General features: G+C 38.6%; 1 protein-coding gene across 7 annotated transcripts in view; it reads right to left on the reverse strand.

Moving 5' to 3' along the window:
* Positions 1-22,935, reverse strand: part of PHACTR4 (phosphatase and actin regulator 4) — a 67,005-nt gene that overhangs the window by 14,697 nt on the left and 29,373 nt on the right. For 2 of the 7 annotated variants that reach the window (XM_084874938.1, XM_084874935.1), the window contains 5 exons: positions 8,773-8,800; positions 7,696-7,878; positions 6,428-6,508; positions 2,405-2,569; positions 859-1,257 (listed from right to left, as the gene is read on the reverse strand). In XM_084874938.1, coding sequence (XP_084731064.1) covers positions 859-1,257; positions 2,405-2,569; positions 6,428-6,508; positions 7,696-7,840 — 790 coding nt within the window. In that variant the 5' untranslated portion in view covers positions 7,841-7,878; positions 8,773-8,800. The remainder of the gene's footprint in view (positions 1-858; positions 1,258-2,404; positions 2,570-6,427; positions 6,509-7,695; positions 7,879-8,772; positions 8,801-22,935) is intronic. The other 5 variants (XM_084874934.1, XM_084874932.1, XM_084874936.1 and 2 more) reach the window with 3 other exon arrangements.

A 22,935-nucleotide genomic window follows, 5' to 3' on the forward strand; every position in this document is an offset into this window, starting at 1 on the left:
TATGCATTTATATAAAGAAAATAGACCTAAAAAGGACTTCAGGTAAATATAAAAAGTTTACTAAAACCAATTATCCTCCCTTTCTCTCTTCCACCACTAATTTTACTAAAAGTAGCATTTAAAAAAAAAAATACATTTTATTGATTTTTTTAGAGAGGAAGAGAGAGGGATAGAGAGTTAGAAATATCAATGAGAGAGAATCATTGATCAGCTGCCTCTTGCACACCCCTTATTGGGGATGTGCCCGCCAACCAAGGTACATGCCCTTGACCGGAATTGAATCCGGGACCTTTCAGTCCGCAGGCCGATGCTCCATCCACTGAGCCAAACCGGTTTCGGCTAAAAGTAGCATTTTTAACTCTCAAGATAAAACGTGATTTTATCAGAACAATTTAAATAATTTCTTTTGCAGTTCCCCTTGAAGACGTTATGCCAGATTCTGAACTACAAGTTACACTGGCATCTATACAAATCACTGATTCATCCACTGGGCTTACGCTGAAGAAGTGCACTGGCAGTTTAAAGTAGGTTAAAATAAATATTTTCTTTGTGTGGTCAAACCTGTTGTGATCTTCACATGCCCAGTAACCCAATATAGATAGTATTTCAGAAACAGTTTTAGGGAAATAGATATGAATCCCCCGCACCTGAGCCAAATTTTAGTGGTTTCTGACTTCAGAAGCCTGTTTCCACTCAGAGTCATCTGCCTCATTTTCAAGACCTTTCTATAGAGTGCAAACGGACAAGATATGGAAACTCTCTCAAAGACCAAATTAATATTGGATAAGCTATCCTATAAAAAACCATCTAACCCCCCCCCCAACACAACCCAAAATGGCAACCTGAAGACTTACTTACCAACGACAGGGTTGCTGTTTCTGTGAGCTGGTTTGGGGGGAGGGACGGGGGGCTGCTTGGCAGAGACGGGATGAGGGAGGCTCGGGGCAGCAGTAGTGTTAGTGCTGGCGGCAGCAGCGGGAAGAGTCCTGGGCGCTGGGGTGGGGGGCACAGAGGCATTAACCACAGTTTTTGGTAGGTTTGTGGCGACGGCAGTGGCGGCAGGTGCTGTGGCGGGGGCAGCGGTGGAGGTGGCGGACAGGGACCTTGCTGAGCTGCCAGAGCAGGTGGCATCCTTTGCTTGCCCTTCATTTGCTTCATGGGAAGAGGACACTGGTCTTTTGGGAGGAAGTAAAGGCTGTTTGGGTGTGTTCTCAGGAACCAACTCTGCTTCAGAATTAGGCCGGCTTCCGGTGGAGCCTGTGTGGTAACAGATACGATTTAAAAGGAAAGAGAGTAACAAGACAGACTAAAAGAGCTAACAATTTATATCAACTTTACCCATTATTAATTTATAGATTAACTAGGGGCTTGGTGCATGAAATTCATACACAAGGGGTGGGAGGTGTCCCTCAGCCCAGCCTGCACCCTCTCCAACCTGGGAAATCCCTCTCACAATCCAGGACTGCTGGCTCCCAACCACTCTCCCGCCTGGCTGCCTGATTGCCCTTAACCACTTCTGCCTGCCAACCTGAATACCCCCTAACCACTCCCTTGCCAGCCTGATAGACACCTAACTGCTTCCATGCTGGCTTGATTGCCCCTAACTGCCCTCCCCTGATGGGCCGTTTGCCCCTAACTACCCTCCCTTGCAGGCCTGGTTCCTCCTAACTGCGCTCCCCTGTTGGCCATCTTGTGGTGGCCATCTTGTGTCCACACGGAAGCGGCCATCTTTGACCACATCTTATGTGTTCGAGTGATGGTCAATTTGCATATTACCTCTTTATTATATAGGAAGGATTGACAGGCAAGTTTCCCAACTGCAAAATACTTATGGTATATAATAACACTTTTTAAATTAGTAAGTGATACTTATTATCTTAGTGATTTGTTATACAAGAGCCAGGATGAGGGACATTAAATAGAATACCTTGGGTGGAGGAAGAAAAATGTGTACCTTAAAAATGTCCTACAGTTATCTGACATTTAACATCTTCCATCCTTGAGAATCACAAATATAGATACTTTGTGAATTAAAGAATAAGAGGGGGGAAATTTTACTTAAAGTTACAACTGGTTGGGGAATTGCTAGAGAGCAGAATTCCCTCTGGGTTTTATTTCTCCCCTTGCTCTTGCAAATCCCTGAGGTAAATGAGAATAACTAACCCATTGGTCTTTTTAAAATTTTTAGAGAGAGAGGAAGGGAGAAGGAGAGATAAAGAGAAACATTGATGTACTGCCTCTACTGGAAATTGAGTTCGCAACCTGGTCTTGTGCACTGACCAAGAATTGAACCAGTGACCTTTTGGTTCATGGGTTGACACTCAACCACTGGCACAACAGCCAGCCTCTTTTTTTTTTTTTTTTTAAATCCATGGTTCTTAAACTCAAAAATCCAGTTTCTTACCTAGTTGCTTCTTTGGATCCTCTTCTGGAACAGGTTTCCCAAGACTTGCTATTCTTTCTGGTTCTTCCTCTATTGGGACTGGACTAGAAGATCTGGCATCCCCAATGGGGGTGGTGTGGCCATTCTTTAACACGGCATGGTTCAACTTTCCTGGATCCTCACCATCTGCAAGGTCCAACCGGAAAGGGCAAACTGATGAAACTGGCATAGTCATCTTATCCCACTCCCTCCTCTTCCTTTTTAGCTTATCATTTAGATCTTGGGGTGAGAATGGGGTTAGAAAAACTTTACAGAAAGTGATAGCTAAGCTTGGTCTTAAAGGAAGGATAGGAACATATTAGACTGATAATGAGATAGATTCATTAATGTATCTAGGAAGAAGGAACAGCATGTATAAAGATGTGAAATTATTTGACATTTTTGGGAACTGGCAACTAGTAAGTCTGATAGTAGAACAGATGCATATAAAGGAAAAGTTATGGATAGGACTGGAGAAGCAAGCAAGAGCCAGGCTATGAAAGATACCAAACATCATGTAAAAGAGCCCGGACTGAATCCTGTAGGTAACAGGAAGCAAATGAATAAAAGTAGGAGAGAGATCTGATCTGACCTGCCTGTTAGAAGGTTAACTCAGAGCTGTGAGGAGGATGGATTGCACAGTGATTGAACAGGAAAACGAATAATGAGCTACTGTTAGAATACATAGGTGAGAAGCAGCAGAGGGTGCCTGTGGGTATTGTGGGTCAAGAGTAAAGGGTAGAACTGACAGATGCATCAGAGATAAATATGAAATACAAACTAAACTGCAGGAATCATCACTAGGCTGAAGGCTTTGGGCTGACCACTCATCACTATGAAAATTGTAGGTAAGACTCCTTCATGGAGCAATTAGACAAGCATTCCCAGCTACTGCTGAGGTTTTTCTATACTCCTTTGGAGAGAAAACTAAAAACAAAAACAAACCACGCCTGAGGCTGGAGACTAAAAACTCTGTCTCAGCTCCTAGGGTGCGAATGGAACTAGATGCTCTTTAGATGGTGCCCTTTATTCAGAGTGTCCTTCACGCAGGCTAAATAAGAGGCGGAGCTTGGGCTAAGAGTAGTGAGCACTAAGGCAAATGAGCACTGAATAAAAATGTAATTCTAAATATGAGATTCTGATAACTACGCTATTTTCTTTTTTAATGGGGAGAGGCAAGAGTACAACAATTATGCAAATGTAGTAAGTTACTACTTATGTTAATTCAGACCAGCGTTAACAAAAACAGGTCTTTCTGGAACATAGAGCAATGAATCATCTCATTCAATGCCAACAAAGAATGCTACTTTTTTTTTTTTTTAATATATATTATTGATTTTTTTTTACAGCGAGGAAGGGAGAGGGATAGAGAGCTGGAAACATCGATGAGAGAGAATCATCGACCAGCTGCCTCTTGCACACCCCCACTGGGGATGTGCCCGCAACCAATGCACATGCCCTTGACCAGAATCGAACCTGGGACCCGCTTCAGTCCGCAGACTGATGCTCTATCCCACATGTGTCAAACACAAGGCCCGCGGGCCAAATGCAGCCCGCCAGGCCTTGCAATGTGGCCCGCACCGCGCTGTCATCACTGCACTCTGCTGTCAGTTTATGACATTGTCAGTTTATGACTGTTCAGTAAACCATTCGGCCCGCGATTTAGGCTGGATTTTAGATTTTGGCCCCTTCTCTGATTGAGTTCGACACCCCTACTCTATCCACTGAACCAAACCCGTCTCAGCTAGACTGCTACTTTTGAAAACAATATAGTGAAAGGTAAAGACACATCATTCATTGGTTTCTACTCAGCACATATTAGTAAAATATATGTAAAAGCAATCAGTTCTCTTCCAAGTTACTTAATCGGGATTGCCTACTTTGAAGTAAAATTTCTTATTTTATTATTTCTTAATAATATTTCTTAATACTCTGCAATGCTAACAGAATGAAGCAGAAGTATCTGGCTTTAATGCCTCTGAATGGCCTCCCTCTCAGAAAATCTAATAAGTATTTTAAAATATAGTAAAGTTAAAACCATAATCAAGCAAAAGCCATCTTCAAATATGAAAAGATCTTTAAGGTTCAAACACTGCTTTTGGCCTAAACTATAAATATATGTCAGGGCCTGAGGGCCATCTCTGAGTTTGTTCTTATAGAATACAGCTTAGGTCCGTTTTTTGATTGGCATAATGGCATCTTGTCCAATGGCTGCAACTCATTTATCAATTGGGCCTTTGAGCTCCTAGGCAATAACAACCTTAAGCCAGAGCCAATAGGAAGCAGAGGGCAAAGAGATTGAATGAAAGTGAAAACCTGGCTGGTGTAGATCAGTGGTTAGTGCCGCCACACACCGAAGGGTCTTGGGTTTGAGTCCTGATTCCAAGGGAGGCAACCAATTAATGTGTCTCTCTTATGTCAATGTTTCGATGTTTCTCTCTCTCTTTCCTCTCCCTCTACTTCTCCCTTTCCCAAAACATGATCTTTATGATAGACAAACAGAAGATTAGGACAGCAATATGGGCATGAGATAAATTTGGTCAAAAAATGTAGGGGGGGGGGAGAGAGAGAGAGAGGGAGAGAGAGAGAGAGAGAGGGAGAGAGAGGGAGAGAGAGGGAGAGAGAAAGAGAGAGAGAGAGAGAGAGATATCTCAATGATTCGCTTTTATCATTGATGTTTCTGTCTCTCTCCATATAATATGCCATCAGTTTGGCTCCTTTCTCCTATTATCCAAAGGATATGATATATTTTAAAAACTTGGAAGAAAGGAAAAAAGGAACAAAAGAAAGGAAAAAAGAAGCGACTAAGTACTGCAGCTGGCACAGAGAATGTGTTCTCCAACGATCCTTCACTCAATTTCAGAAGTCAAGATCACAGCCAGATAATTCAGACATGGACTGAAAGGTGAACAATTGTCCTCTACCCCTGCCAGAAAATGAACTTTAATGAAAGAAATTAGGAGGTAATTATTAAAATAAAATAATTTTATACTTATACCCCTAATTTGACTTTTTGTCAAAAAAACAAAAACAATAACACTCTGTTATTCTCACTAGTATGTTTTAATCTTTCATTTATTTTTTCATTCCCACAAAAATAAATGCCCTCCTTAAATCAAAAATAGGTAAAATGGCATTAAATTCTATAAAAATATCTTATTAATATTTAATTTTTTATCACTAAGTATAACATCAGTAGAGAAAAATGCATAGGACATACATGTAAATTTCAATGACATACTATGAGGAGAAGACTCGTATGATCATCATGGGCATTAAGAAATGTTTCCAGACCCCAGAAAACTCCTTTTCTGCTTGGTAACATTCTTTTCCTTCTCCCACAAAGCAATCTCTCTCCTACCTCTGTGACAATCCTTTCTTTCTTTCTATTTTTTTATTTTATAAATTATAGTTTAACCAGTTAAGCACACATCTCCAAAATCTGTATTTTTAATGTTGCCTATTTTTCCTTTACATTTACAGAGGTAATACAACATATTTTTTCATAACTGACTTAATTGCTCAGTATTACTTATGAGCTTGGTATTATAGCATGTAGGTGTAGTTTATTTTCACTGCTGTGTAAGTGTTTTATTTTATAAATGTATCACGTTATATTTTACTATTATAGGGTTGTTTCCAATTTTGCTCTATTGTTAGTAAATACTGCTGCTATAAGGATATTTGTACATATCTCGATACACATGCATACAAATTTTTGTTGGATATATGCAAAGTTCTGGACATGTCTCACATAGGTTTATATATATATATCCAGCTTTCACAGATTCTTTAGTGAATTCAATGCTTTTGTAGACTTTCCTATTGAGTTTTTTATTTTTTAATAGACATAAAAAAAATTCTAGATGAATAGTTTTTGTTTTGTTTTTAAAGTTGATCTCCCACCCCCATTAATGGCAAACGAATGAAAGAAAATTCAAATACCTAGTCAGAACCAAAAACCAAGTGTATAGACAGGCACATACCATTTGTGTGCAAACTCACCCTGTTCAGAGTCTTCCAGCAGAACCCCTCGTTTAACCAGCTCTTCTCTTGGTTTGCGCATAGATATTTTTCGCTCTAAAACTAACATTAAATTGGAAAACAGCACTTAGAAATGTGGTAAATTTAACTTTAAGCATTCTTTCTAACTCCACAGGTAAAAGTATAAAGTGGTTCAATTTTCTAGTCTCTGGAAAGAAAAGAACAGGAAAACTCCCTTTAAATTAAAAAACTTAATTTCTTTCATATGCTGTGTTATTATGAAAATAGTTCTCCCAAAAAGGAACTATTCTTATATAATTTTATTTTTTTCAATTAAAATTTCAATAAGTTATTTATGAATATACTTTCTCTGGGAGAAAGTGGCCAGAGTAGGAAAAAAGAAGCATCTAAGATTTGCTATAGTTTAGAAACTCTATTTACACTTGATAAACTTTATTTTATTAAAAAAAAATATATTTTTTATTAATTTTTACATAGAGGAAGGGAAAGGGATAGAGAGTTAGAAACATTGATGGGAGAGCAATATCAATCAGTTGCCTCCTGTACACCTCCTACTGGGGAGATGCCCGCAACCAAGGTACATGCCCTTGACCGGAATCGAACCTGGGACCCTTCAGTCCGCAGGCTGACGCTCTATCCACTGAGCCAAACCGGATAGGGCACCACTTGATAAACTTTAGTCCCATCAATATATTAACTTGGGAATGAGACTTTATAGTAAATAAGGCTTAGTGAGTAACCACTTGGTTTTTTAATTCTAAAAGATTCAATTCCCTCTTCAAATAGGGGTTATCAAAGCCTGAGAGAGGAATGAAAGTTAGGTAACTTCTAAAATAAGGACCTCGCTGAAACTGGTTTGGCTCAATGGATAGAGCATCGGCTTGGGGACTGAGGGGTCCCAGGTTCAATTCCGGTCAAGGGCATGTACCTTAGTTACGGGCATATCCTCAGTAGGGGGTGTGCAAGAGGCCGCTGATCAATGACTCTCTCTCATTGATGTTTCTAACTCTCTATCTCTCTCCCTTCCTCTCTGTACAAAATCAATAAAATATATGAAAAAAAAATAAAAAATAAAATAAGGACCTCATTAACTCAGAACATATATCTAAATCTTTATCTTTTCACAATATATATTTTTATTGTTGATAGTATTACAGATGTCTCCCATTTCCCTCTTCCCTTTATCCTCCTTCCCTCAGTCCCTCCCCCTCTACCCCCAGGTCATCACCACCCTATTGCATATAAGTATGCAAATTTTAATATCTCACCTTCTGATGTCTCTTTGAATTTATCGCTACTTTTTTTTTTGCGCCATTTCCAGGGCTTGAAGATCTTGCCGAAGCCTGAGAACTTGCTCTTCCTTTTGGTGGGAGGCGTCAGGTCTCCGCCCGCCTCCACGCTGTCCATGGCCATGCCGGGGCCGGCGGCGGGCTGGCCTGCTGCTTCTGCCGCTGGTGAGAGGGGAGAGAAGAGCCGATTCGTTATTCCGGCACCACCTCGAAATGGCCCTGCCCCTCTCTTCCTGTTGTAGCTGGAAAGGATCACAGCAATGATAAACAATCATGCAGACATCACACAGACACCAAACATCAGAATCCATGACAGAAGCTACTGAGGAGGAAAACGAACCCAACCAAGTTGACATCATTTTAGGATAAAAATTCAATGAGATGATTATAACCAGCTCAAAATCTCTTAAAGGCACACCAACAACTGTGGATGTCTTCCCACCATGCATGAGATCGTGGCCCATGGAGCCCACTGCTGTCGCCCTGCTCATTCTGTGGCATGGGAAGGTCTCCCCCGCTCACACTGCTATCCCCTGGCGCTGAAGCAGGGAATTCCACCATTTGTGAGTGAACACTGCCCTCTCCCCATCCTCCTCTTACATCCTGAAAGAGGGTGTAAGTAGTTCAGAGAGGGGGTGACACATTAAGTGTTAACACCTTACTTAATCTGTTTTTCAGATTATTTTCTGCCTTCACAAGACGCTAGGGAGTTCTGGAGCGCTGTGAGGGGACTGAGTGGGGGAGCGGGGCACAGAGGGCAGTGGTTTAAAAGCAGAGTTGAGATGGGATTCCAGTTTGCTTATCACAATATTGTTTTAGGGACAACTCTGATTTTAAGGATTTCACAAGAAACATAACTGCCATGATAAATGTACAGGATTGAAATGTAAGGCCAGAAGTAAGTCCTTCGTAATGACTATACATGCAGGGTTTAGTTAGGTAGCTTTAGTGGCAGAGAAAGGAGCAGCCAAGACCGGGCCAAGAATAATACTTTTAAAAAGCAGGAAGGCAACAAAAAAAAGCAGGAAGGCAACACAATATAGTTTTGCACTCCACCTACTGTCCCAGGGTTCTCTGGAGAAGTCTAGAGGAGAAGAAAAGAAGAGAGTCATGTGGAATAACAGTCCTGAAATGAAAGTGGGACCTTTACTTTATAGAAATACATCAAGGACCACCTACTGTATTATCACGTTAACATGTTTATTGTAAAAAAAGTTTCCACTGGAGTAAATAGCACCTTTTTGGGGGATATAAAAGGACATAATAACATCACTAAAAATCATTTTTAATACTGTAGATATATTTTCATAAGAGAAAATATACAATCAAGATGCATTAACTTTTTGAAAAACAAATTAAAAATCAATATTTATCTAATTGATAGATGTGAGTCTAGGGAAGTCCACTGATGAAGGTCAGATGTCCATAACCATAATTACAAGGTAATTATGACTGTAGCAATGGCTGCTGATGCTTTATTTTGGTGTATCCAGATGACAGGGCCAAAGAGGGTCCTGGTGACTGAAGTACAGCAGATCCAGAGGCCGGAGGACAGGGACTCTCTCCTTCCCAGTTGCAGGATTTAGTTACGGGCATCCTGGGTCTCAACTACTTTAACTCCCATATGAAATGCAGTGGGGTCTGATGGTGAAAGTGGACCATACTTTAAAAAGTGTAGCTGCCAGAGACATTAGAAGGACTCCTGTCATAACAATCCCCCCTCAATGGGACCCTGAGTGAACCCCCAAGAGCAAACACACGGTATTGCTTTTAAGTTAGTGCTTTAACTAAGACAATATTCCCCCAATTGTGGAATGTCCATCAGACATCAACCTATCGTAACATTTAACATATGTTAATGTGACCTTTCAGAATGGAGCTAAGTAACATAAACTTATTCTCAAATTGTAACCTTACTTGCAGAGGAAAGGAGGGACTGAAATTTTAAATATCCTGCTAATTGAGTGAACTTCTAAAAGACATAGGACAATGCTTGTTTACTTACGAGTAATGGGGTACATTTAAAAAAAGACAACCCAACCACAAAACAAAACAAAAAAACCCACAGACTAATAATACTTAAAAAAAAAAAAGTTATTAGTAGTATTTGATGCTTTTACAAAGAAAAAAAAAGGCGTTAGAAATGTTAGATGCTAATATTTTCGCAGGAAAGGCCATCTGCCAAGTCCTAAACTGACATAGAGCCAATCTAGCCTGCTCCCACCGCCTTCTCAGACAGCTAATCATTTCTAAAGTAGAACTTAGTTCAATCCCATTAATTCTTCATTATATTGAACAATACATTTATCTCTCCCCTTTCTCTTAAATATTAAAAACAATAAAATCATGATATCCTTTTAAATATATGCCTGCTAGCATATGAACTAAAAACAAGTGCTGTTTATATAAAAAAAAGTAAAGCATGTGTGGAAAATACCAACAGCTTATGATTTAAAAAATGCATGTGTCCACTATTCCATCTATTGCTAAAAGAGCCCTCTTCTTCTTTATGAAAAGAAAGTCACTGAGCCCTCGCTGGTTTTGCTCAGTGGTTAGAGCATCAGCCTGTGGACTGAAGGGTACCTGAAGGGTACCGGGTTCAATTCTGGTCAAGGGCAAATACCCAGATTGCAGGCTCAATCCCCAGTGGGGGCCGTGTAGGTGACAACCAATCTATGATTCTCTCTCATCTTTGATGTTTCTCTCTCTTTCTCTCCTCTCCCTTCCTCTCTGAAATCAATAAAAAATACATTTTTTAAAAAGTCACTGAATATAGTCAGTAAAAAGAGGATTTTTTCCTTTGGTGCTTCATGTAAATGTACTTAATTTTAATGTTTATATAACTTTTAGAAGTGGATATGCCTCTTGCCTCATGTAGTGGGGTTCAGCTCGTACCCAACCCTGAACTAGTTATTAATCCAAATGTATTCATTCATTTTCTTATATTCTCATATTCTTTTCATTCCACCTCCCTCTTCTCCCTATGAGAAACAGAACACTACTTCAGTGACTCCCAAATCTGTTCAAATACTTTGGAATCAGCCCAGTTGCCTTTTCAAAATACAGAATCTCCGGAAGGTGGGACTTAGAAATCTGGTTTCTTTTAAATATATTTTTATTGCTTTCAGAGAGGAAGGGAGAGAGAGAAATAGAAATATCAATGATGAGAGAGAATCATTGACTGGCTGCCTCCTGCATGCCCCCTACTGGGGATCTAGCCCACAACCTGGGCATGTATCCTTGATCGGAATTGAACCCGGAGACCTTCAGTCAGGTTGATGCTCTATCTATCCACTGAGCCAAACCGGCCAGGACTAGAAATCTGTTTTTAAAAATCTTCAAGGTGCCCCATGGGTGTGGCTCAGTGGACTGAGCGTCATCCTGTGCACCAAAAGGTAACCTGTTCGAGCCTGGGCTGCGGGTCTGATCCCCAGTAGGGGAGGGTGCAGGAGGCAGCTGATTGATGTTTCTCTCTCACATAGATGTTTCTACCTCTCCCTCCCTCTTGCTAAAATCAATAAAACTTATTCTTAAAAATCTTCCCAAGTGAATCTTATGATCACACAGGTTTGTTAAACCCAATCCCAGATTGTTATCTAGAAACCTGATACATGTTAAAAGAGACAGAGACAAATATTCTCTGCATGCCTGTAACCTAATACATTGTTGAAGAAAAATGAACTAGAAGATCATGGCATAATTCCGGTGTTTCTTACTCATACACATGTATAATTCCTACAGAACTGTGAGGGTCTCCCTGAGTTTCTCAGTTTAGGATATAGTTTAAATTAAAAATAAACAATATAGTCCTGGCTGGCGTGGCCCAGTTGGCTGGGTGTTGTCCCGTGCACCAGAGGTTTCTGATTGGATTCCCGGTTAGGGTACATGCCCAGATTTCCGGCTTGATCCCAGGTACAAGACAAGCAGGTTTCACTCTCACAGCAACGTCTCTTTCTCTTCTCTCTATCTCCCTTCCTTTCTCTCTAAATATCAATAAACACATGTTTAAAAAATCAATATAAAAGTCTGCAGTTATTTTAATATAGTATGTTCCGTGTGCACTTAGAAAGAAAGTGTACTGTGCAGTTACTGAGTGAGTGTTCTATCCATGCCAATTAGGTCAAGTTGGGTAATCATAGTGCATAAATCAATAACATCCTTCTGATGTGTTGTCAGTTACTGAGAGAAGTATGTTAACATCTCTACCAATGAAAGTGGATTTGTCTCTTCTTTATAGTTCTATTAATTTTTGCTTGATATACTTTAAAGCTATGTTATTAGGTATATACAAATTTAGAGTTATATCTTCCTGTTGAATAGATCCATTTATCATGAAATGCCTCATATCACTCTAATAACACTTTTGCCTTGACTTTGTTTTTCTATTTAGTTTGATAATTGTTGTCTTTTAGAGAGTTTAATCCATTTATAGTTAATGAATTTACTGACACAGTTGGGCTTAAGTCTACCATTTTGCTCTACTTTCTATTTGTCTTGCTCTGTGCATTCATTGTTTTAAAAGTGATTTTAGAGAGAGGAAGGGGAGAGAAAGGAGTGGAGAGGGAAAGAGAGAACATTGATTTGTTGTTCCACTTATTTATAAATTCATTGGCTGCTTCTCTGAATATTGCTTCTTTGGACATTTTTAAAAAAATATATTTTTATTGATTTCAGAAAGAAAGGGAGAGGGAGAGAGATAGAAATATCAATAACGAGAAAGAATCATTGATTGGCTGCTTCCTGCATGCCTCCTACTGGGGATTGAGCCTGCAATCCGGCTGGGCATGTGCCCTTGACAGGAATCGAGCCTGGGACCTTTCAGTCTACAAACCAAACCAGTAGAGTTAGACACTTATTTTTGTCAATCCTCACCTGAGGATACGTTTCTATTAATTTTTAGAGAGAGTGGAAGAGAGGAGGAGAGACACACAGAGAGAAACAACTATGTGAGAGTCCAGAGCCAAGGATTGAGTCTACAATTAGGAGAGTGAAACCTGCTTGACCAGAATTGAACCCAGGACCCTTCAGTTTGAAGGCTGATACTCTATCAACTGAGCCAAACTAGCTAGGGCAACCTTGGTATATTGGGATGATGCTCTAATAAACTGATTTACTTGGCCAGGGACTCTTCATTCTTGACTTGTTACAATCTACTTTAAGATAGTGTTTACTACTTATTGCAAGAATTTTACAACATTTCAACTCTATTTGCTCTTTGTGTAAACAGTCATGTTTTACTACATATACATAACAATATAACAGAAAACATTATTGTTGTTTTAACAAAAAATATTATTTAATATTTGCTTTTTCAGATACTCTATTTCTTTCTGCAATTCTATATTTCCAACTAGGATAATTTCAGTTAACCATTTTGGAAGGATATTTGCACTGGGTATAGTGTTTTCAGTTGGGAGTTGCGGTTTTTTTAAATTTAACTTCAGCACTTTATACTGTCATCTGGTTGCGCCCCCCCCCCCTCCCACCATTGGACTGCTTTTCTTTGTATGCTTCATTTTTTAGAGGCTTTCTATTTGCATATAGCATAAGTGACATAAATGGGATGCAGATCTTTTTTAAAAAAATATTTAATTGATTTTTTTTTTTTACAGAGAGGAAGGGAGAGGGAGAGAGAGTTAGAAATATCAATGAGAAACATCAACCAGTTGCCTCCTGCACACCTCCTACTTAATGAAATGGGAAAGAAGTAAATAATCTTTTCTTTGCACCCTCAACTCATTTTGCTGACACCAAAGGGAAATCACAAAAACTTGATTCTATCAAATGTCCTACATAGTAAGGGTAGGACCTTCAAATAACTAAATGACAGTGGGGAGGCAGCCAGTCAAGCCTTCCCTACTTAAATCCAAGAGTATTTTCTTTTCTTTTCTTTTCTCTCCCTTCTCCCTTCTCCCTTCTTCCTTTCCTTTCCTTCCTTCCTTCCTTCCTTTAAAAATATATCTTATTGACTTTTTACAGAGAGGAAGGGAGAGATAGAGAGTCAGAAACGTCGATGAGAGAGAAACATCGACCAGCTGCCTCTTGCAAACCCCCTACCGGGGATGTGCCCACAACCAACGTACATGCCCTTGACCGGAATCGAACCTGGGACCTTTCAGTCTGCAGACCGACGCTCTACCACTGAGCCAAACAGGTTTCAGCACCAAGACTATTTTCAAGAAAGAATGGTAGCAGACTGAAAGTAGACTAATGGTAAAATTCATAGGAAAGATCTACTCAGCAGTCTGCCTAGATCCAACTTTGAAGAGTCTATGAAACAAGTATTGATCTCTCACTATCAAATTCCATTTGGGCATATATTGATTGTTATCTAACTAGGTATTATTTGTAACTTAGAATAGTGGCTAGGGTCATGCACATTTCCCCCCCCAAAATTTTAATTTCAACTCTATATAAATTATATGACTATTTTTTTTTCTAATAAAAGCTTCTCGAAGATGTTATTCTGATATGATTTTACTTAGGGTGGTAAATCATTGGAAATGAGTTGAATGTACAACAATAGGTGTATGAATAAACCGAACAATTTATATAAAATAGTCCTATATGGTGTGTCTCAGCGGTTAGATTGTTGACCTGAGTACCAGAGGGTCTTGGGTTTGATTCCCAGTCAAAGGCACATAGCTGAGTTACAGGTTCACTCCCTGGCTCTAGTTGGGGTGAGTTTGGGAGACAGCCTATCTGTGTTTCCCTCTCTCTCTCTCTCTCTCTCTCTCTCTCTCTTCCTCCTTCCTTCCCTCCCTATCACTCCCTTTAAAAGTCAATGGAAAAAATATTCTTGGTTAAGGAATAACCAAAAACAAAAAAAAGAGAAAAATTAATATAAAACAATCCTATATAATAACAAGCTAATATGCTAATTAGACTGGACAGTGGAATGACTTTGCGGAACAACCTTCCACAACAATCTTATCAGCCGGAGCCGCAAGGCAGCTGGGGCTGTGAGGGCTGAGCCCCTTGCACGAATTTCGTGCATCAGGCCTCTAATACATAATCATTAAGATGATTTCTAGAGTAATAATCCTAGATTAAAAGTAAAATATAAATATATACGTAAATTATATATCACATTATTTAAACTATGATGCTAATTTTTGTTAAAAAGAAGACTGAAGGAACTAAGCCAAAATGTAAACATATTATAATAATAGGATTATGAGAGACTTGTATTTCTTCTTGCTAGCTTTCTATATATTTTTTTTAAAACAATAAACATGTATGGCTTTTATAATTGGAAAAAGAAATTTACTTTTTACAATGGGAAGTGAGAGCTTTCAAACCCTCACAATGAAGTCCAACATACACATAAATATACAAAATAAAACAATCCTTTTTATACGTTAGGCTTCCAAAAAAAAAGAATTATTTACCACATAAAAATAAGTCTGGCCCTAACCGGGTTGGATCAGTGGCTAGACATCAACCTGTGGACTGAAAGGTCTCAGGTTCAATTCCGGTCAAGGGCATGTACCTTTGTTGCGGGCACATCCTGAGTAGAAGGTGCGCAGGAGGCAGCTGATGGATGTTTCTCTCTCATCAATGTTTCTAACTCTGTATCCCTCTCCCTTCCTCTCTGTAAAAAATCAATAAAATATATTTTTAAAAATCATAGTCTGAAACAGTAAGCAAATTAAACCACTCAAGGATATATTCTTTTGGTATTTAAAGTAATGACAAGTAATGTTAAAGTGAGCAGATTTGGGATACTCAAACGATACCTTCTAGTCCTGTATTCTTTAAGTATACCACTCTTGTTGTTGTTTTAAATATATATTTTATTGACTTTTTACAGGAAGGAGGAGGGATAGAGAGTTAGAAACATGGGTGAGAGAGAAACATCGATCAGCTGCCTCCTGCACACTCCCCACTGGGGATGTAACCACAACCAAGGTACATGCCCTTGGCTGGAATAAAATCTGGGATCCTTCAGTCCCTTGGTCGACAGGCCAGGACTATACTACCCTTGTTTGCCATGAGTAAAATCTTGTGCTAAAGGAGTTAGAAACCAAATTTAAAGGTGATCTAAATTCACCAGCTGTAAAACTTTCCAGCTGTAGCCAGGACTGGTTTGGCTCAGTGGATAGAGTGTCGGCCTGCGGACTGAAGGGTCCGGGGTTCGATTCCGGTCAAGGGCATGTACCTTGGTTGCGGGCACATCCCCAGTGGGGGGTGTGCAAGAGGCAGCTGATCGATGATTCTCTCGCATCGATGTTTCTAACTCTCTATCCCTCTCTCTTCCTCTCTATGAAAAATCAATAAAATATATTTTTTTAAAAAACAACAACTTTCCAGCTGTAGAATGAAGGGTTTGAGAGTACACATAAATCCTTGAGGGCAGGGGCTGGCTGACTATATCTAACTGAAGTCACTAATCTCTGGAGCATTCTTGGATCCATCAAAACTGGTACACTAGTTAGGTTTCTGACTATAAATTAATGTCTGACGGGAAGAAAATTCAATTCCATCACTTAGAAAACTGCAATAGAAAGAGAAACTAACAAATAAATTATACATCAAAAAGTATATTCATATACCTAAAAATCATCCCTCTTTTTTATTTATTTTATTTATTTATTTTTAATTTTAAAAAAATATATTTTATTTATTTTTTACAGAGAGGAAGGGAGAGAGACAGAGAGCCAGAAACGTCGATGAGAGAGAAACATCGACCAGCCGCCTCCTGCACATCCCCTACCGGGGATGTGACCGCAGCCAACATACATGCCCTTGACCGGAATCGAACCCGGGATCTTTCAGTCCGCAGACCGTCGCTCTACCACTGAGCCAAACCAGTTTCGGCCCTCTTTTTTATTTTTGATACAATTATACCTCAGATTTGTTATCCTATATAATAAAAGCCTAATATGCTAAGTGTCTGGTTGTCAGTTCAACCAATCAAAGCATAATATGCTAATGATATGCTAAGGCTGCTCAACCACTAATGACATGCACTGACCACCAGGGGGCAGATACTCTGACTGGTAGGTTAGCTTGCTGCTTGGATTTGGCTTATCTGGACTGAGTGAGATGGGCTGGACATGCCCTGAAGCCCTCGTGGGGCTCCTCCTCCTGGCCAGCCCCAACCTGTGCATGAATTAGTGCACTGGGCCTCTAGCATACTCATAAGAGAGACGTGAATTTGAAACTGTTCTTAAGCAAATTTGTACATCAACCACTTGTTCTCAATACTTCTGATTTTATGACCATCTCCCTCTCATTTCCAATTTGACAAGAAATACAGGCTTGGAGCCACATTTGGATATTCCATTATTTCTGTTTAAACTAATTATGAAGTTTAAAAATGGCTTTATGACCCCATTCTTTCCGTGAGAGCCAACGCAGGGTAGTTTCCCTCCAAGTTTCCTTTTGCTTGACAGAAAACAGGGTGTAGGATGCTGGCTTTAGTTTTATGATTGTGTGTTCCAAAGAAAACACCTTTTTCTTTGAGTCACGCAGCTGCAGGCAACTAGGAAAGCAAGTTAGAGTTGGAGGTCTTGATGTTTTCTGGAGGGGGCGGTGTTGGGAGAGGAAGATAACTAATCAAATCGGAGCTTGGAGTTTCCCGTTTGAGTAATACCCTGAAACCATGCCCTGGTATTTAAAATATTTTACTCCCTCATTCAAGTTATAGCATCTCACATTTCATAGGCTTGTTTCTATAATATGTATTAAGCAGAGTTTTAGTAGTTTCTTTTTTCAACTCCCAAGTTTTTATGGCAAACATTTAATTCAATTTTTTTAGTTTTAGTTGTTCCAGGTGAATTTCTAGGGTGATTTTAAAATAAATGTGAATTCTTATTAAAATTTACTTAGCATTTTTCATCAATAAAGTTATCATTAATTATTTGCTATAGATGCATTATTATACTGACTTTACCTTTTAGAGATAAGGGATAAAACAGAGTTCAACAATAAACCCTATGTCAAAGATAGTACTCATTTTAGAATCCATATTACAACCAATTCTTTTTTTTTTTTTTTTAATATATACTTTATTGATTTTTTACAGAGAGGAAGAGAGAGGGATAGATAGGTAGAAACATCGATGAGAGAGAAACATCGATCAGCTGCCTCTTGCACACCCCCTACTGGGGATGTGCCCGCAACCAAGGCACATGCCCTTGCCCGGAATCGAACCTGGGACCCTTCAGTCCACAGGCCGACGCTCTATCCACTGAGCCAAACCGGTTTCGGCTACAACCAATTCTTAATCAACCATGTTGGAAGGCAAGGTAAGGTACAGGCAATTGGAATCAATAGAAAACTTACTTTTTAACATAGCCTTCACTACCTTCTCCCTGTCACTAGGTTTGGTGATAAGCAACAAAATTACTGAGTCTTAGTTCTACCTCTATTTCTTATACCTTATTGGGTTTTTTAAAAAATCTAGATTTAAAGTGTATAAAGTCCCATTTTACCCATGAAACTTTTTAAAATATATATATTTTATTGATTTTTTACAGAGAGGAAGGGAGAGGGATAGTTAGAAACATCGATCAGCTGCCTCCTGCACACCGCGCCCCCCGGGGATGTGCCCACAACCAAAGTACATGCCCTTGACCGGAATCAAACCTGGGACCCTTCAGTCCCCTGCTCTATCCACTGAGCCAAACCGGTTTCGACATCCATAAAACTTTTATTGTAATCAGTTATTTGCCCCAAATTTAAAAATCTATAGTTTTTTTTTTGTTTGTTTTTTGCAATAAGATACTTATTACATTGTCAAGAGGTGCCAATTTCTTTTTTTTTCTTTCTTCAGTTTAAGGTGTACAGCATAATGATTTCACTTACATATATTGTGTTTCCTTCTATTTATAATCTAATAGTTTGTTTATTTATCTTTTATGCCCATCAACCTTGTAACAGATCTTGCTTTTACACAAGCTTTTTAACAGCATCAGAACTTTGTAAATGGAGAAAATTTACAGTACTTACATTATTGTACTTACTTATACCTTCTAAAAAAAAGATTATTATTGGATTTAAAGAACTGTTTTAGAAAAAGAATTAAAGCAAAAGCTGTCACTGATGAACAAAGCAGGCTCTGTCCAGTGCAGGCCCATAGCTTTCCTTGGAAGTCCCGCACAGCTCTGACCTTTGGGAAACAGAACTGAGAGTCAGGGAGCAGGGCTTTCTATGCAATGTTCTTGCAGGTACTATAAGTCCTGAGATTCAAACCCTGGGAAAACAGTTTTCTGACCATAATTGCATCAAGAAGTGATGCTGCTTTACCCTTGGCAACTTGACATATACACTTAAATTTTTTTTTATTTTTTTTTTTTATTGATTCTAGAGAGAAAGGGAGAGGGAAAAAGTGACAGAAACATCAATGATAAGAATCACTGATTGGCTGCCTCCTACACACACCCTACTAGGGATTGAGCCTGCAACCAGAGCATGTACCCTTGAACGAAATCAAACCTGGGACCCTTTAGTCTGCAGGCCAACGCTCTATCCACTGAGCAGCAAATCCAGCTAAGGCGAGGTATATACTTTTTGATAAAAATTCCAAGTTAATAGTAAGGTGGTTTTGTTTTTTTCTTCTCATTTTAAATTGATTTTAGAGGCGGAGGAGGAAAAGAGAGGGAGAGAGAAACATCAATGGGTTGCCTCCAGCACGCCCCCACTTTGTAGGAATTTCATCTGGCAAGTGCTCAGGAGAAAGCGCACCTTAGAAACTAAGTCACATTCAATCATGAGACCTTTGGGAGTGTTAACCGGTGTTCCCACTCTTTTATACTTTTCTTTAAAGTCACCCACGTTTTTCATTTTTGGTGGACAGGATGACAGCCAACTGGGCCACATTGGCCAGGGCGGGAATAAGTTTTTGTAGTCAGGTGCTAGAATTATTATTTTCTCATTAAAAACAAAACAAAATAAAACAAAAAAAAACCTTAAACTTTCCAAAGTTTTACTGGCAAGAAGAAAGGAGGATACATTCTTGTGACAATAGATTATTCAGAAAATCCAATGGGGCAGAAAGAGCGGACAATAATTTTTTATTGGTATTCCACATTCGAAAAGCAGAAAGTTCTATAAGCAGTCCACGAAAGACTCCTATACGTACTATCGCTGCCTCCTCATTCCTGGATTTTATACGGAAAGAATGCCGGTTCCTTCTTTCTTAGAAGAAAGCATTTATTGTTAGACCTATATAGATACGAGCTATGTCTCCAATACCTCTGATGACTAAATAATGCCAAGTGTTTTTCTTTAAAGTCCTATGAAGTTTATTTTTAATTAACCCATCTACTGTTTATTCCTATGTTAATACCGTTATTCATCCAGCAGTCTCCTTACTAATTTTGCCTCAGATGAATGATACATTTTGAAATCAGCATTCCCAGTACTACTCCCATTACTATGTACAGATTTCAGAGCAAAATGAATCAGGTGACAATGAAAAAAAGAATGTAAGTAAGTGGAAATATTATAATACAGTATCTTTTAAAACAAATTCCTATGTGAAAGAAAATCAGAAAAAAAGAGGCTAATTAATAAAAGATGTGTGAAGAGTCGAAAAAGAATAAAGAAAAAAGCTAGATATAGGAAATGGAAGGCAAAGAGAAGGAGAGTCTCAGACTCCATGGCCGGGGAGAGGTCATTAAGACTCTCTGGCCTGTGCCTGGTTTAAGAGCATGTGCACTGGCTGTTTTAATGTGATACAAAGTAAAGAATTCTGGTAAACACAGAAACAGCTTTTATGTTGATCGAAGCATTATTTGAAAGTTTTTAAAAATACGTTTTTATTGATTTCAGTGAGGAAGGGAGAGAAAGAGAGAGAGAGAAACATCAATGACAAAAGAATCATTGATTGTTGCCTCCTGCATGCCCCACAATGGGGAGTGAGCCTGCAACCCCGGCATGTACCCTGACCAGAATTGAACCATGACCTCCTGGTTCATAGGTCAACGCTCAACCACTGAGCCTCACTGGCTGGGCTGAAAGTTTATCTGAGTAAATTTACAGACATTCTCCTATGAACATATTTCACTTAAGGATAATTTTTAAAATATGAACTTCTGAGGATGACCACTTATTTCCTTGAATAAACACTACAGCATAAATTCCTACCCAGCAGTCAAATACTCAATTAGTTCATCAGTTGTTAAAAAGATTCTATGGTAAAAAAATTTAGTTGGGTATTGACATAACAGCTCATAAATTTGCATGTGAGTCTCAGACAAAGGTTATTTGTTTGAAAGCAGACTCCTCTTGGTTAATATCTCTGGATATCCATCATAAGTCAAGGGAGTCAACTAACTTAGAAAAAAAATGTTTATCTTAAACAAATTTATTAATATTTTGAATTTAATTTTTTAAATTCTCAACTAGATATGAGTTATACCTATACATGGTTTACTATTACATTCACAGTGCCTTAAAAATAATAAATCAGCCGGGACCGGTTTGGCTCAGTGGATAGAGCGTTGGCCTGCGGACTGAAAGGTCCCGGGTTCGATTCCAGTCAAGGGCATGTACATTGGTTGCGGGCACATCCCCAGTGGGGGGTGTGCAAGAGGCAGCTGATCGATGATTCTCTCTCATCGATGTTTCTAACTCTCTATCCCTCTCTCTTCCTCTCTGTGAAAAATCAATAAAATATATTTTAAAATAATAATAATAATAATAATAATAAATCAATTCAATATATTCAGTAATTTATTTTACATCATTTGGTTTGCCCAAAACTAGTACTATCAATTTTAAAGTTCAAAACTTATTACCATATTACAGGCCTAGAAACATAAACAAATCATTTATGTCTTAATTTACTTTGGATGTGCATCCTTTTAAAGAATCTGATTAAGACTTTTCAGACTCCTTACCCATTGAAATGCTTTTTGAATTTCATTAGCCTTTAAAACGATGGTATAAGTCCCCAAAGTTGTCAATGTTAAACCTTCATGACCCAATCCTGATTTGCTCGAATAGAATATTAGTACATCCTAAATTTAAATAATATAAACAGAGTCTGTCCATGAAAATAGCTTATAGTCACCTAGAAATTATCTAGGTAATAGGAAATAAAATCCCCCAAATTAAATCTAGAGAGAATATAAAAATTTTTGTTAGATATTTGAGTGATTTCTATTTCTTCTTTAGAAGTCTCTTATTAGGGATACTTGTAGTTAGAAAAATTTATGAATTTGATTCTCATTTTTCTTTAGAAGCATAAGAAATATCAAACTATCTACTCAAATGATTTTTTGTGTGTAGTATATACAAAATATAAGGTATAACTTAATGATAGATGATCATAAATATCACCACCTATCATTAAGTTATACCTGCTTACCTTTTTCTTGCTTTTCAAAGACTCTCATTTCCATCTCATAAATAAATGCCTAACATTATTTAGGTCCTTATTATATTTGTAAATAAAGAACTAATCTTTGAAACCACAAGAGAATTTAGTGCCCAAAACTATTCTCACCAAATTCCTTTTTAAAAAATATATATTTTAATTGATTTCAGAGAGGAAGGGAGAGGGAGAAATAGAAACATCAACGATGAGAGACAATCATTGATCGGTTGCCTCCTGTACATCCCACACTGGGGATTGAGCCCATAACCAGGGCATATGCCCTGACCAGGAATCAAACCATGACCTCCTGGTTCACAGGTTGAGGCTCAATAACTGAGCCACAACGGCTGGGCCTAATATCACCAAATTCTGGAGCGTAGTTACCTCTGAGAGCAAAGGCGGATGTGGACACAGAGCAAGGGGTAAGGTAGAATAGGACACGTCTCTGCTTTAGATTTCACTTATAGAGGACCAGAGGGTCCTTTATATTCTTTTCTACAACTTTCTCTATTTATGAAACTTTTTTGTGAGTTAGTGCATTGATATGGACCAAGGAAGGCAAAGTGAGTCAAGCCCTGACATCAGTGTTAAAAATCTATTGCTAAATGACTCACTTTGCAATCCATGTGCCTCAGATTCAGTAAAACATGAAAAATACTTTGAAGGAATTTCACCTGGCAAGTTCTCAGGAGAAAATTTACCTTTAGAAACTAAATCACATTAAATCATGAGACCTTTGGGAGTGTTAACCTGTGTTCCCACTCTTTGATACTTTTTTAAAGTCACCCACATTTTTCATTTTTGAAGGGGGAAAAAAAAAAGGCAGCCTAGGACTGAACATGTTTTCTGTTGCTTCCTAAGTGAGGGAAAAATAAAATAGTATACATCTT

Source organism: Pipistrellus hanaki, assembly GCF_964339955.1.
Source record: "Pipistrellus hanaki genome assembly, chromosome: 2".
Taxonomy (NCBI): Eukaryota; Metazoa; Chordata; class Mammalia; order Chiroptera; family Vespertilionidae; genus Pipistrellus; species Pipistrellus hanaki.